The following is a 13,984-nucleotide window of genomic DNA, read 5'->3' as shown; positions in this document are numbered from 1 at the left end:
TATGTTGCCGACCAGGCGTGCCCGACCTCGAGAGCTATCTCTCCTCTTAAGAGAGAGTCTCCCGATCAGATAGTGACATCCACCTCCAGGTGCCACTCATTCTCTGGTCCTTCCTATCTCCAGCCTGACTCCACCCCTTGGAGAGTCTCAGGCTGCTGGAAGGTTCCTGTGCCCTCAAGAGCAGTATTCCTTTACTGCCTATTATTACCTGCTCAGCAGGTGCATACTCAAAGTACTACTGTTACACCAAACACTCACATACCTATAGGTGTCCAGAGGTTAGCAATATATCTGTATTATCTGTGATTCTGCATATCATCAATAATTAGGTATATATCTGCATTCTTGGTGATACTGCAGATCACCAATAATCAGATTCTCTCTGTGTGCTGACACCAATCGTTACAAATACATTGCCAGAAAGTGAGAATTTACAAAAGGCCATTCTGTCCCACAATGCAATGAGGTTCACAGTCATGGCCCTGAAATTACACTGTCAGCCAGATAAACATCCCAGATGATATGCTCAAGAAAAGGTGAAGCTTTCTCATGGGGAAGGGGGTATAGGCTACTGGTTGGGTTGAAGTTTATTCCTGGGTTAAAGTTCTTCTTTAATTCTTAAAACTTAGTACGATCATACATACATCTATGAATATTTATTTTATGTATATAGATGTACTATGCCATCATTGTCATGTTGCAGTCTAGACTGGCGTGGACAAATTATGTGATATTTCTGCAAAGCTAATTCCTTAAAGGAAATAGATCAAAGGATAACAAAAACAAAACTTAAACATACAAAACTGTATCAGGTTTCATAGTTTCTGGAACAAGCCCAAGAAAACTCTGTAGACTGCTCAACAAGTTGTCTTAAGCTCTTTATTCAAACCAAACATCTTCTTCATGGTATCAGGTGGCTGCTCTCGCTGTCTCCTATCACAATGTCCCTGTATAGAGTGCTATTGCTGATCACAGCTACTGTGCTAGGTAAGTAATACTAGACTGATCACAGTTATAAAATAGGAAATTGTCACTTTTTCTTACACATTGTTCATGTTTGTAAATAAGGCTATATTTGAAGGGACCAACAATAGCGACAATCGGTGCTAATTTCATTGATTCAAATGCATAGGGTCTGATTTACTAAGGTTGGAGAATATTGATAAGTGGCCGTTGTGATGTGTTCCCTGTGAGAGAAGGAATGCATTGAGACGGCAGTGCTGCATGTTATGCTCATGCAATACGCCACTGTGAATGTAGCCTTAGCAATAACAATATTTATCTGTGCAATCTGCAGGAGAATATTGTCATCTATGCAATCTAGCAAACCTGGACTGGATTTTTACAAAATTGTTTGCTATTAGGTGGCAACATTTTGGTAATAATTGCAGTGTCCTGAAATTATTGCAAATATTTTACACTGCAAGGGGGACATGTGATTTGATTGCACAATTGTCATTTTACTAATCTTTTAGCAATCCCCAGTAAAATCTGATAGACTAGTCCAGGCATTCTGTATTCCTCTGGCATTACTGCTCTTCATTGTTCTACAACCGTAGTGAAGGCTAAATTGTCTATGGAGTTGAAAACATTCGTCTATTTTTTTGAAATTATTATAGGTTACATTGATGATTTGTACCAAGTATGGTTATTTAGAAGCACGTGTGAGTGGTTACTTGCATTTATTGTGCTCTTGTAGCAATTTTACTTTTAATATACATTTTATTTTTGCTTGAATAGCATTGTATTGGGTTTGAACAAAGTTTTGTCGCAGCCAGCTATTGAATGCAGTACAATCTACACTCACCTAAAGGATTATTAGGAACACCTGTTTAATTTCTCATTAATGCTATTATCTAATCAATCAATTACATGGCAGTTACTGCAATGCATTTAGGGGTGTGGTCCTGGTCAATACAATTTCCTGAACTCCAAACTGAATGTCAGAATGAAAGAAAGGTGATTTAACCTTGGGGATTTTCAGGATATCGGTGCTGCGTGGGCTCTCAAGCCCGCAGCACCGATCAGCATTGCACCAGGGCAATCAGACTTTCCCCCTTTTTTCCCCACTAGGGGGATGTCCGATGTCCTGCTGGGGTGGTCTGATCTTCGCTGGCTATTTGCGCTTGGCGGGGGGGGGGCTCTTCAAAGCCCCCCTCCGCAGTGATTTCCGCCCTCCCTCTACTTCCTCCCCTCTCCCTCTTCCTGTGTGATGCGCAGGACGGATATCCGTCCTGCGCTGGATAGGATAGGCTTTAGCCTATCAGATGCCGGCGATCCCCGGCCAATCAGAGGCCGGGGATCGCCGATCTCCGTGACGGCACGGCTGCGCAGCAGCGCCGTATGATGTAAACAGCGGGGATTTCTTCCCCGCGTGTTTACATTATGCGTGCGAGCCGCGATCGGCGGCTCGCACACTGTTCACGGAGACACCCTCCGTGAACTGGCATGGAAAGGCGGCCGTTTGCATGCTATACCACTAACGACCCGCCGATGCCTATCGGCGTTAGGCGGTCGTTAAGTGGTCAAGCAATTTTGAGCTTGGCATGGTTGTTGGTGTCAGATGGGCCAGTGTGAGTATTTCACAATCTGCTCAGTTACTGAGATTTTCACGCTCAACCATTTCTAGTGTTTACAAAGAATGGTGTGGAAAGGGAAAAACATCCAGTATGCGGCAGTCCTGTGGGCGAAAATGCCTTGTTGATGCTAGAGGTCAGAGGAGAATGGGCAGATTCAAGCACAGTGATTACATCTCCCAGGAATTGACCAGAAAAATCTGTATTGATTGTTTCTGCTGTATAAAAGGGATAGTGCGGATATTTAAAAGCCATGTCCACACCTCAGTTCAAAAGGTCGCACACCAACGCTCTGATTAGTGGTGGGTGCTGGACCATGTGAAAACAATCAATCCAAGTATCCCAAAAAAAGTCAACACACCACACTTGCAGGAACTATTTTTTTAATAGTTTCAGCAAATGTTTTTTTTTTTGGGGGGGGGGGGGATATTTAGAAGTCCACACCTCATGCGCAGCCACATAATTATAAGCTAGTTTCTGCTCCATTCTTAGGTCGTAGAATGGTGGCACGTTTCCAGTTGGTACTGGGCACATTTAAAACACCTAGTACAGATCTCTACCTACAGAGTTGTTTATCAAACTGCAGGGATAGTGGTAGTAGGGCTACAGAAAATGTAGCTTTATTCTTAGTAGATGCCGGGTCACTTTACAGCCAAGGAAGAAGTAGTTATAAACTTTTCTTTCACCTGACAGGTTTTCAAATGTCTCGGGAATTCTAGCTTGTGCATACAAGTATCAGGCTGATGTGACAACTTAAAGGAAATGTCATGACATTTTCCACCTGCAGCTCAGAAGTTCAAGTTCTAGCACTTTTACTGTAACATTGTTGTGTAACACAACAGAACTATTTTTAATGACCACTCCCAAGGTGCATATAAAGAACATAAGTGACAATAACAAAGGTGGAAATAGAGGAGTTATGCAAAGTAAGGCAGATATTAAAAAAAAAAAAAATAGTAAGAGATTAGCACCATGATTATTATACCATTAATGCATTAACGGACCACTATTGCAATTGTTTTTTTTTAAGTACATTTCAAAGAGTAAAAATGTGCTATAATGTATTTCTATGTTGTTGTCACTTACAGTAGATAGTAGAAATCTGACAGAACTGGTTTTGGACTGGCTCATCTCCTCATGGGGGATTCTCAGGGCTTTCTTTGTTTTCAAAAGCACTTAGTGGACAGCAGTTGCTCAATCTATCTGCCTAAATAGTGTGCAAACAGGTAGGTGTTGCCTGCATCTTTGTATAGTCCCTTTCCAGGGAGTGCTTTTGTAAATAATAAATTACATTCTAAAAATCCCCCATGAAGAGATGGACTTGGCAAAAACCTGTCGGTTCCGTCCGATCTCTACTAACTACTGTAAGTGACAGCAACATAGGAGAAAGTCATTTATAGCTCATTTTACTTTGGAAGAAATGTACTTATTATTTTTCGCGATACTGGTCCTTTAATGATTAGTAACTAGCACATAACCAATAATGCTTATTGCACATGTTCAATTAAAAATGATCTTGGCAAATAGGGAAAAGCTGTTTGTCTCTTTGTGCGGATGTGAATTGATCTAAATGGTCTACCTGATGGTAGGAGCTCAAACAAAGAGTTTCAAGGGTGGCTGCTATCTTTAATTATGTTTTTGGCCCTTCTTATACAAAAGAAAACTTCAACCACATCTGTGTTGTAAAAATACTGTAAACTTATATTTTGTGATTCATTTTGCTGATTTTTTTGAATACCCCTCTTAGGGTTAGGGCTTTGTGTCTTCTCTCAAAGATCTTGGAATTTTAGTACATCAACTTCACTAATATGTGTATCTCTTCTTGGCTGCTGATCATGCTGTCACATTTCTTCACTTACTATAAATAATCACTTATTCACATAAAAAGGGGGGTAAAAAAGTGCGCTCCTCAAGGCAGAATAAAAATTAAAATAATTAATAACTCTTCAAAGCTAGATATTAAAGAAATAATTTGCCTTGTATTGACCAGGACCACACCCCTAAATGCATTTGATCAACAAGGGGTGTATACCCTGAATAATAAATTGTTTATGTTTAAAATGACATCAGCGCTCAACAGGTCTTATCTGTGTAAATATTCAGTGTATCAACTCACCGTTTATATCAACACTTAAAAAACATCTATAGCCTATTTCCAGCGGAAGACCTATAGCTCTAATCCTAAATTGTTTAAATCAGAACTGTTATTGCATCAATATATGACCAATTAATGGCCTAGTATCAAGGACCTAACTTCACTACCTGACCTGACCTGGGACCTTGTTTCCAAGGACCCTGAAGGCTCTATTTGCAGAAAATGATTTCCAGTAATAACTCGCACACAATTTTTAAAAAACGGCAAAAGTCCAAGTTAAGAAGTCCTAAATCCAAAAAAGTCCCAAGTTCAAAGGACTCCTAAGTACGTGAATGCAGGTACTTCTCACAACATCAGAGGTTATCCTTTTTAAGGAAAATTATTATGCTCACCAAATTCAAATGCCAATTGTGACAGTTGGCATTCAACACATGTGGCCCAGCCAGTAAATCTCAGCCGATCCTCCTGTGTGCTTCCAACCGTATCCAGACCATGCATGAAAGGAAAAAAGGAACTCTATGGCGTAGTATGCTTGTAATTCTTCACCACAAAGTGCCTATCACATCAAATCTCGCATACCGTGTCCCAGCACCAGCACTTCTCCCTCATGCAGGCACTCCCAGGTTATAACACTAGCCGCTTACCAGATATTATGGCTGACCCGTCAGAACCAGCATATACGTTTGTTCAAGCAGCTTGAATCTCTTAATGCAGTGTGTTAAACCTCATAGCACCTTAAACTCAGACAGAGATATGCATAGCGTGATACAGTTTTATTCCAAATAAAAAAGATTAAAATTGCACTCACAAAATTCGGATAAAAATGTGCATATCAATAAGAACATCCACGTGGCTCAGTGTCTCATTCTCATACTCCAATGCGTTTCACGGGCATACGAACCCGCTTCTTCAGGCATTAAACAATAGGAGTATCTCACAGTTCCAGGTCCTGATAGGGCTTGGCACCTCTGTGCATGTGTAAGAGTAATATTCAGCAAGCAAAGTATAAAGGCATGAGAGGAAGACCCATCCTCACTCAGGCTCTTTTAGGTCTTCTTTGAAGGCCTGGAAGATCTCTTGAAGAAAAGGTTGAAGTTCCATGGGAACTAAAAGTACAAAAACCCTCCCCACAAAATGGGGGTGAGGGTGAAAGTAATACTGGGAGGGAAGTGGTGCCCCAAAAATAAGATGATAATTTGTTTACCTTAAAAAGAAAAGAGCAATTTGAGTATAAGCAACAAGTTTTTTACTGGGTGTTACACAGATGGTTTAGTGTCCATTATAAACGTGTTCATTATACGGAAGTTGCTTTCTTCTTTTTTTAGGCAAATTAATATTATTTATCATCACCCCTGACCTACCTATTTTTTGGGGCACTCTCTTCTCTCCCACTATTAACCACTTAAGCTCTCAGTCGTTTTCACTTTATGCATCCGAGAAATGTTCACCTTCCATTCATTCACCTATAACTTTATCACTACTTATCACAATTAACTATCTAACTATCTATATCTTGTTTTTTCCGCCACCAATTAGGCTTTCTTTGGGGGGTACATTTTGCAAAGAGCCACTTTACTGTAAATGCATTTTGACAGTACGAATAAAAAAAAAACGGAAACAATTCATTATTTCTCAATTTTCGGCCATTATAGTTTTAAAATAATACAAGCCTCCATAATTAAAACCCACGTATTGTAATTGCCCATTTGTCACGGTTATTTCACCGTTTAAATTATCTCCCTATCACAATGTATGGCGACAATATTTTATTTGGAAATAAAAGAGCATTTTTCCCGTTTTGCATCCATCACTATTTACAAGCTTATATAAAAAAAAAAAATATAGAAATATTTCATCTTTACATAGATATTTAAATAGTTTAGACCCTTAGGTAAATATTTATGTGTTTTTTTTTTAAATTGTAATGTTGTTTTTTTTTTTAATTAAACATTTTATGTGGGTATTTTTGGGAGGGGGGAAGTAAATAGTGTTTTATTTAGGGAAAAATTTGTGTAGTGTAATTTTTTTTTACTTTTACATGTAGTTTTACTCTTTGGCCACAAGATGGCAACCTCGAGTTTGTTTACATGACGTCACTCTGAACGTACAATGTACGCTTAGAGGGACATAGTCTCAGAAAAAGCGTAGCTTCCGAGAGAAGCTGTCGCTTTTTCAGCGGGGGAGAGGAATCAGTGATCGGGCACCATAGCCCGATACATTGATTCCTGGGCTACCAAATACGCGGCCGTGAGTGCGCTTGCAAGCGCGCGATCGGCCGCGGGAGCGCGCCTGTCCTCCTTGACGTTTTTATACGTCAAGGAGGACAAAGTGGTTAATCTCCAAGTATAGGTCTACATGTTTCAATTTCAGTAGGCCACTTACTTGCATGTTCATCCATACGCAATGCCTTCCATGTTTGTCATGCTATGAGCCTGCTTCCATGGACCACCCACTCTGTGACCCCTGTTTCATGTGCAACCCATTTCATCAGTCCTCTTTCCATGATGCTGTTTTCATGTGGAATCTCTCTTGCAACCCCAACCAGCTCCTTTCCTGTGTGTCCATTGTATGTGTAGCCCTTATCATCTGTACAGTCGCTTGTTCATACATTTTGATCAATTTTATCAGGTGATACACTTGTAATTTTTTTCCTGAGTAGGCTAAAGCAGAAAAGTACTCACAGCAGATAAGACCCTTACAGCCATATCTCCTGACTGTAGGTGCAAATTATGAAACTGTCCAAAAATAAACACTTCATTTTGTAGTATGCGGTAATGCTTAGTGAATAGGGGCAATTGAGGTGATTGACATAACTTGCTGAAATTGTACTCGGTGGAAAAAAAAGATTGGCTGCTGTCTCTCTGATATGGCTGAACAGAGAATGGGCCATATGACTTTCATTTTTTCTCCTAAGTTTTCTCCTAGGAGATCATTTTGCATCTTCTGTTTAAAATAACATCTTAGCACTCTGCAATTGAAAAAGTATTAAAAAGTAGGTGAACAAGTACTGTCAAAATTATTCTGAGTGGCTTAAAAGGCATATTGCTAAGGTTTGAAAACATCACTTAGGAGAAAACACTAGAAATAGTGTATTGCATATAGCCCAATGGCCTTTATTTAGTTCATTTTTCTCCTAAGTTTTCTCCTAGGAGATAATTTTTTATCATCTGTTTCAAATATTTTTTTTAATCAGAATTATTTTATTTCACCAAGCACGATTGGGTCATGCTTGGAATAGGACTTGGCATGTACAGGGCCCAAGTACAGGATAGGGCACACGATATTCTCTGGAGACACAGTTAATACATAAAGAGATAACAGGGTAGCATAATCCAACAAATATGGCATTCTGACACAGAATTTGAGTATGTGGAGAGGTATGGGTGTCTCAGCACCCTGTGAAAAAAGACACAGGAAACAAAATGGGAGCCCAATAGTGTAGTATGTTATGAATTAAAGTGGTTAGCAAAATGTAAATGGCTACTCACAAAGGTGGGTTGCAGGGGGGCAACCGACCACAGGAAGCAGGTGGAGACAATAAACCCGACTCCATTCGGGGTGGTCCTACTGGACCTGGATATTGTCGTTTTCCTTGGAAAGAAAGGGGACAGATGTCCACAGTGGTGGAAACCACGTGTGTTCTGTCTCCACCCCTCAAACTAGAGATGTTTGGGGGTATCAAATGCACAACAGGATAATCAAATGCCCTGGTGGGTAATAAAAACGTCTAAAAACAGTTTAAAATCAAGAAAGAAAATGAGGTAGCTTACCTCATAGATGAAATCTTTGTAACAACAAAAGATTTTATTTGAGCATAGGCAACGCGTTTTGCGGGTCTGAGCCCGCTTCCTCAGGCTAATATCAGTGCCTATAGCAGGAAAAGAAACTCCTTAATAAAATGGTGTAATCTAAATTCATAAATATAGAGTAGTAACAGAGAGAACATTATGATATTGCTGGACATACATATACACAATTTTTATCTTCTGTCTATACTGCATATGTGTGGTCTTGCTAAGACCAACCGATGTCGATACAATTGGTAAAACTATTTCTCCTAGGTACAAATAAATAAATAGTAAAGATAACGATAGCATTTTGCAAAGAGAGTGTGTGCGCAAACAAGTTGTCATATCCGTATTCGTTTGCATTATATAATCGGTACCATTTGTAATATAAAGATTTTGTCTATGAGGTAAGCTACCTCATTTTCTTTCTTGATTTTAAACTGTTTTTAGATGCTTTTATTACCCACCAGGGTGCCTCTTTTACCTTCTTGTGATCACAATTATGTACAATTGTTCAATGCTAAGCAGTGCAATGTGTATTGTCAGTTAAGATTTTTCAGCACTCTGAAAATGAAAAGGTACTAAAAAAAAAAAAAAAAGTTGGGGAAAAAGTACTGTCAAAATTATTCTGAGTATTTTTTTGCTTGCGTTTTATTGATAAGGTGTGAAAATATCACCACAAACTTAGCAGGAAAAGTGAATTGCATATGGGCCAATGTTTCAACTGGGATTGTAAATTCAGTCCTGGTCGCATTATATGATACTTGGTATTGGATGCTTGTATTTGCAATGACATGTTTCCTCCTCTCTCTCGTGAACCAGTCTGTACACAGTCTCTCATCATGTCCAGCATTAAAAAGTCGCTTGTGTTAGATGTGCTTTTAATTGTCAGGGTATATTTCTGATTGGCGTATGGCTTAGAATGATTTATTTATGTAGTCTTTTTGGTTTGTGTGCTCTACTGTTGTTCCTGATAAAGATGTGAAGTTTCTCTTGTATCTATGGTGGACATTTTGTTTGCTGAAATGAGGAGATTCAGCCATGTTGAATGAAGTCTCTGTATTGCTTACACTGACCATTGTATTTACTCTAATAACACAGCCTGGAATGTCAAGTGAATTGCCTATTGTCTAACCTCAGGGCGTCAAGTTCAGATAAACAGACTAGTTTCATGATTTTTTACCGAACTTGAGACCATAATAGTTGTGGTAGACAGTTAACAATGCTTATTTTAGGACAGATGCATCCCCCTGTTCCTCTTTCGGTAATCATGTATAGCTCCTTAATAAATCACCTGGGGGGTGGAGATTTTCATTTACATATGGGAGGAGAATTCCAGAAATATGGACTTAACTGTTTCATGTCTGCACTAATTACTGATCTGTGACTTTTTTTTGTAATAATGACAAATACCCTGGCCAGCCCCAGGGAGTGTATGTTTTTGCATATTTGTAACCCTATAAAATTAGCTGTGTGCCAACCTTCTGTAGCATTACGCTGATGATGCTTGTATCAATGGCCCTTGATGCATAAATAAACGTGTTGTCGATTTGAAGAGGTCAGTCCGAGTCTTAACTGTCCTTCACATCTTGGACATTCCAATTTTGGAATAAAAGATTAAAGCTGTGTATTTTTTGCTGAATCTTTCTGTTACTGTATTTAAATTATAGTCTCAGTTTATCTCTTTCTTCTTAGGTGTTTGCCATTGCGAAAATTGCAGTTATTGGTCCCTGGTGCAAGCTTTGAATTTATCTTCTCAAGCTTCAGATGAACGCCCAGTACAGAACTGGTTAACTCCAACAGAAGTGACAATTAACCTAAAACTGTATGCTGTTGTCGAACTGGTGAGGTCTTTACATCTGATTTGCACATTTAGAATGCTTGAAATAGTAGCCACAATCCAAGTCTCGTTATGAGTCAAAGTCCCGGTGACCTTAATTTTGTTTTAAGAAGGCAAAATGACATTTGACATTGCTTTTTTTAAAGTGACACTGAAGCAAAAAAAAACAAAAAAACCCTTATGATATAATGAATTGTATGTGTAGTACGGATAATTAATAGAACATTTGTAGCAAAGGAAAGAGTCTCATATTTTTATTTTCAGTTATATAGCTTTTTTTCTATAACATTGCATCATTCTCTTATATTTGCCTTTTACAAATTACACTCTGTATTTTAAATGATGAAACGGAGCAGAGCTAACGACCCTTTGAACTTTCTGGCAGTAAAACTTTAAACAAACAAACGGTGAGAGACATGTTGGGATAAGTGCTTCAGAAAACAGCACTGTAGCTGACCCAGTTGGGTTGAAGAGCTCTTTTGCATAGAAACAACTGAAGTTTCTTAACTCTTCTTGTACTGGAAAAAACATTGGTGCTACTAATGTTCTATTTCTTAGCTTTACTACACATACAAATCATCATCCTACATAATAAAACCGCAGGTGTCCCTGCATCATCAGTGTTCGTGTGTTTTTTCTACTGCGCATGTGCGCAGCACGGACAGCCCGGGACAGGAGCAGGACGTTCCAGGGGCCGGCTGGGAGCTCGTGCTGACATGTGGCGGTGATGACTAGAGCCCGTTTTTAAACGGGCTAGGGTCCCTAGTATCTCATAAGTTTATTTTCACTTTAGATTCCCTTTAATAGAGGGCTTTGTGGTCTCCTTAAAAAGAAACTCCGACCAAAAATTGAACTTTATCCCAATCAGTAGCTGATACCCCCTTTTACATGAGAAATCTATTCACAAACAGACCATCAAGGGGCGCTGTATGACTGATATTGTGGTGAAACCCCTCCCACAAGCAACCCCTCCCACAAGACACGTTCGAACTTTTGTGAGAAATAGCTGTTTACAGCTGTTTCCAACTGCCAAAAACCATGCAGCAGCTACATCACCTGCCAACAGTAAAATGTTCACTGGAGTTCCTCTTTAAGCCCTTTATACCATTCAGGTGATTTTAGGTCACCATAAACTGTCTGGGTACTCCTTTTTTTAAGTAATATAAAGAACTGTATACACTGGAGATGTGGGCAGCTAGACAGAAAAGGGTGGTGCAACTGGAACTGGGTCAGAGATCAATAAACAAAACTGATTCTATCAGGCATATCTCAAAAATACACTAGTAAGCTTCCAGGCTTCCATTAAGTTTGGTGCTAGGACAATAAGATCGTGAAGGGCATTTTGTGATGTGAATTGTTCAATGCTCTCTGTAAAGTGATATATTAAATGTGTTTCTGGCTGCGTATGGCTGAAAATGTTCATTCAGGTGTCCAAACTGTGAAATAGAAGTGCTAGAACTGAGATAGTGAAAGTAGTCTTCGTGCAATGTGAGCGTGTAGTAAGAAATGCAGTACTTGTATTAAAATATTATGTTTTTGGTGTTACAATAACTTGAGTGTCCCTAGTAGTATTAAAGTTTGATCCACAGAGGCCATGCCAATGGCAGCAAGTGACATGGATCACACAGACTACAATGTTGAAGAAGCTAGACAATCCGGTGGCGCTACAACACAACTGAGCTTTGCAAGGCCATGCCTGGCATATTTGCTTCTAAACAAGACATTACTCTGGAGACAGTGCTGGTGGTTCTGGAGAAGAGCCTTTGAACAGCCCTGCATCAGCACCAACTAGACTTGTTTTATCACTCAAAATTAATTCCACAGGAACCACTGCGCAGTGTCAAGACAGAATATAATAAAGCAATTACATCTTATTACTGTCTACTTGGTCAAGCCCTGGGAATAAGGTAGACCATCCCCCAAGTATGGTCCTGAAAAGTCTTCTTTAGTTTTAGGACTATAGATATAATTGTTTTTCTTCAGTTAAATTTCAAGTCAGGTTTGCTTAAAAGAACATTAAAACTGTAACTGTCAGGCTTAAGATGAAAAATGAAGTCTTTATTTTTATCTGGTAAATAAGTAATACGGATGCTAACCAGGCAATCCTAGTTAAAAATAACTTTCTTCTTTTCTTCTCCTTAAAAGACCATTGCCCAGTTTCCCTGGTACATCTGTCGCACAAAGGAAGTTGCAAGGCATGTTGGGTTTTCTTTTTTCTTCTTTACTTTCACCTCAGACATAACTAATGCAGCCTGATTGGCTGAAGCTTCTTTCTCTCCCATTTTCCCCTCCCACACCTCTGTTCCTCTCTGATTGGCCAATATTTCTCATGCTGAGAAGCTGAGAAAAGCAAATTTTGAAATGAAATCCGATCCATACAAATAAACCAGCTCTGCAGAGTCACACAATGACAATTCACTTTCTACTGCAGAGCTAGGTGGATACACAGAGTAAGGGAGGAAATTATGTCAGGATTGGCTCCAAGATCATCAAAATGGAAAATCCTAAGAAGGATTTTCTCTTTTTTTACTATAGAAAAATCACTAAAATGTGGACGGTACAATACATATGTAAGTAGAGCAAGTATTATATATACTACTAACTGTATATACTGTATGTGTTTTTTTCTCTGAGATAGTTTGGCTGACAGCTCCTCTTTAAGTGAACCAAAGGAGTTCAGTTTAACTTAGATGAAGCGCATCAACCAACACTACACTGCTAACCAAATAAGATGACATAAAGGTGTAGCATATAAATATGGCTCAGAGCGGTCTGGCTACTAAACAGTATTTTGTATGGAAAGAAGCAGAACCCAGCTGCAAGCCAAAGCACTCAATGAGTCATATGATAGAAAAATACAAATTATTTATTGATACAAACATTCCTAATATGTCATAAAAACCAGATACTGAATACAAAAAATGGGCATGTTAATAAAAAGTAAGCGGTCTGCGGGCCTGCTCAGCATATAGCCACTATCAGCCTGTATAATGCATTGTTCCCTCGATACAGTGTAAACTGCATGTTACATATTGCTTCCCATGGAGAAAAGTTCCAGATAAACAGAGATTCCAGGAATACATGCATAGGTTCCAGAAATATGCTCAAACTGCTTCTGTTCTAAAGACATACAACAACATTTGACTCTGGTACAGACCAGTTTCTCTCCGCTGCCAGTAGAAACCAGAGGTCAATGAATGGGACTTCAAATGTCCAATCGCAACATCAGTGTCCCAGCATGAAAGATGCAGAGATGGTAAGCCATTATGGACATGAAGCAGCAAAATCCAACAAAGCAAGTGAACCAGTGGTATAGCTACCAATCCTGTAGTGATGTGAGTCTCTGTTAATCCGTATGTCCATGGAAAGGGATCACTGTATATAAGAAGGATGGATGTTGATCCGGAAAATATACTGTGAGGGGAGCCAGGCTGAGTGGCAACGGCTGTGACAGGCTTAAGTCAACCGGTTTCGCCGGTGATCCGGCTCTTCAGGACTCCAGGCCGCATGGATTATGCCCAGTGTAACTGTGGATGTGCCCCACGCCATAAATGGCGTTGTTCCCGGAAGTGCGTCGGCCGCGTGTCAAAAGAGGCGCGGCTTTTGCGTTCCAGGCAGCCCGGGCTGGTCAGAAAGTTTCCCGGAGCGCGCATGCCCAAAGCGCGCATCGGGGTATTCAACCAAG

At 39.6% G+C, this 13,984-nt stretch overlaps 1 protein-coding gene across 1 annotated transcript in view; it reads left to right on the top strand.

Moving 5' to 3' along the window:
- Window positions 1-908: 908 nt before the first annotated feature.
- Window positions 909-13,984, top strand: part of LOC137537914 (5-hydroxytryptamine receptor 3E-like) — a 55,993-nt gene continuing 42,917 nt past the window's right edge. The window contains exons 1-2 of the mRNA XM_068259844.1: window positions 909-987; window positions 10,155-10,303. Of these exons, the coding sequence (XP_068115945.1) occupies window positions 942-987; window positions 10,155-10,303 (195 nt within the window). The 5' untranslated portion in view covers window positions 909-941. The remainder of the gene's footprint in view (window positions 988-10,154; window positions 10,304-13,984) is intronic.

This window comes from Hyperolius riggenbachi, chromosome 11 (genome assembly GCF_040937935.1).
Source record: "Hyperolius riggenbachi isolate aHypRig1 chromosome 11, aHypRig1.pri, whole genome shotgun sequence".
Taxonomy (NCBI): domain Eukaryota; kingdom Metazoa; phylum Chordata; class Amphibia; order Anura; family Hyperoliidae; genus Hyperolius; species Hyperolius riggenbachi.
Note: the sequence above shows the minus strand (reverse complement) of the source record. Positions and strands in the feature narration are given on the sequence as shown.